The sequence below is a fragment of the Berghia stephanieae genome, chromosome 9 (assembly GCF_034508935.2).
Source record: "Berghia stephanieae isolate SIO BIC M18660-M18661 chromosome 9, UCSD_Bste_1.3, whole genome shotgun sequence".
NCBI lineage: Eukaryota > Metazoa > Mollusca > Gastropoda > Nudibranchia > Aeolidiidae > Berghia > Berghia stephanieae.
This window is the reverse complement of record NC_088368.1, coordinates 27309456-27311955: the sequence shown is the minus strand read 5'-3', so window position 1 is coordinate 27311955 and position 2500 is coordinate 27309456. Positions and strand designations below refer to the sequence as shown.

At 34.0% G+C, this 2500-nt stretch overlaps 1 protein-coding gene across 1 annotated transcript in view; it reads left to right on the top strand.

Moving 5' to 3' along the window:
- LOC144979349 (proton-coupled folate transporter-like) overlaps positions 1-2500 on the top strand; it is a gene marked incomplete in the record, with an annotated part of 15617 nt that overhangs the window by 11889 nt on the left and 1228 nt on the right. Inside the window, 1 exon segment of the mRNA XM_078925990.1 lies at positions 1524-1607. Coding sequence (XP_078782116.1) covers positions 1524-1607 — 84 coding nt within the window.

Below are 2500 nucleotides of genomic sequence, written 5' to 3'. Positions count from 1 at the left end.
TTATTTTGTAGTCTATATATATATATATATATAATATATATATATATATATATATATATATATATATTATATATATATATATATATATGTATATATATATATATATATATATATATATATATATATATATATATATATAATATATATATATGTATATATATATATATATATATATATATATATATATATATATATATACTGGTCGTCAATAAAGATTATCTATCCTCACTCTTTTACGTCCCGTAATCCCAAGAACCAGCCTATACATCTTGCTACTGAAATAGTTACGCCACTTTTTGATTCAATATGTAACTTATTAATCATTATTACTCCGAAGGACTGGTTACATACACACTTCCAAAGAATTAGGAACCAAAATATATAAAAAAGAGAGTCTAATGTCCAGACTTTTCTTCCCTAGGCCTATTGCGTTCGATTATCAGGCCTTCAAATATGTATGAGCATATGTATATAAAGGCGTTTGTTAGCGTGTGACTGAAATGTTCAATCACGTGTTTAAGTTCAAGTTCAAGGGTTCATTCAGGCATTTTGCCGATAAAGATTAACTCACTCAACCCTAACAACGACTATATCCGTAATTTACCCGGGTTACTTTTACCCCATGCCTATTTATTACATTTTTATGAGACAAATTTTAGGTGTAGTATCAAAGCTAATTTTTGTTGGTTTTTTTTTTTAGTTTTTACATGTTAATGGTAGTTGAATGAAACTATCTATGTACATGCTCATTTTTAATACATTTTTTCCAATTTTGGCAAAAATCTCTAGGATTGAGTGAGTTAACACGAGGTAAAATGAATACCATTGTAGATAAACATCTTATAAAATAAAGAGGGTAAACGTTAAGTATATTGTTTTTGATCTACCCTCTCAAAAGAAAATGTTTTGACGGGGTAACAAAAAAACATAGTCCCATTAAGCGATTTGGCCCATAGAACCAGAGTTTATTCCCGCTTCTATAGCTTTGAAAAGGACTGTAACAATTGCTTGCTACCATATGCGTAGGATGATAGTCTATTGCAAAGTACTTTCCACCAGGTTTTAGAGACCCAGCTACCCAAAAACTGCTCAGTGGACCGGGAAATCAGAAAAAAAATGTTTCGACTTCACCCGGGATTGATCTGGGTCCCTTTGTGTATGAAACAAGCGCTCTACCAATTGAGCTATTGGGACCTCCTGTATTTTAGATAAACATCTTATAAAATATAGAGGGTAAACGTGATGCGTATTATTGTATGTTTGTAAAGTAGGCTTCATGTCCTGTCTACCCTACACGTTAAGTGTTGCTGTTGGATTGGGACCCCTTGTAAAGCGCTTTGAATAGGTTTAGTGGACATTGCGCTATACATACAGATGTTTAAGTTTTTTGTTGGTTTTTTTTTCCGATGAAAATCCTGGATGAAAATAACATTAATCACACTAGAAGAGAAAAATAAATAGATATATAACCCATGAAATGAAATAATCAATAAACGACTATTGTTTTCCATATCGTTGACAAGTCCCTGTGATAGGAACACCCGCCATTATCACCGTGCCAGTGATTAGAGGGATCATGTCCTTTCTGGTTGGACCACAAAATCTTGGTAAGTAATATTAGTGATCAGATATAGATAGAGCGAAGTAGACGTCACTCAGGTCTTTGTTATTGTTTTTTTGCCATCCCTGTTTCTCACTAAACTGTATTAACCAGACTATAAACGTTCAAGGTCACACATAGTTTTGTGTGTTGGTCCGTTATACTTCCGGATGGCAATGTTGTGAGTTTCTTAGCCAAGCGCACACTACCATATTCAGGTTTTCATCCAACCGAGTCATCGATTACATGATTTTTTCCAACGATTGGACTTTACTTAATAAATGTAACCACATCCACGCTGCTTTATTTATGAACATTGTAAACATATCCATGAGTCAGCCTGAACAAAATGATCTATTGTGATGTCGGGTATTTCCAAAACTGTGAACACTTATTATGATAACAACAGAAAACGAAGTGAGTAGAAAAGTACCAGAAGACAATAGAGAATAAAAAAAAAATTTATTTGGCAACAAAAATCGCAAAAGTCAGCAAAAGATTCACATATCTATAATGGCTTTAGAATAATGAAGGAGAGACTTTATGGACATCCTATATTTTGCCAGAGAGAGAGAGAGAGAGAGAGAGAGAGAGAGAGAGAGAGAGAGAGAGAGAGAGGGAGAGAGAGAGAGATACTCATTTTAAAGTCTGTCCTTACAGGCGTTGCGTCTCCGAAGTTGTTCCTTCGTATTTAAAAAAAAGGAAGAAACCCAGCTGTTGCCATATCAGAAAAGTATAGAGGGTGATCAATAATTCCTGGCTGTATGAATTAGAAAGTTCCATCACCATTCTGCCTGTGTGGACAAGGGCGTTGTCGTGGTAGAAAATCACACATTCGCCAATGAGTTCAGGGCTATTTTTTTTCTCTTAAGACAAGGTCGTCTATGCTTGTCTTGAATG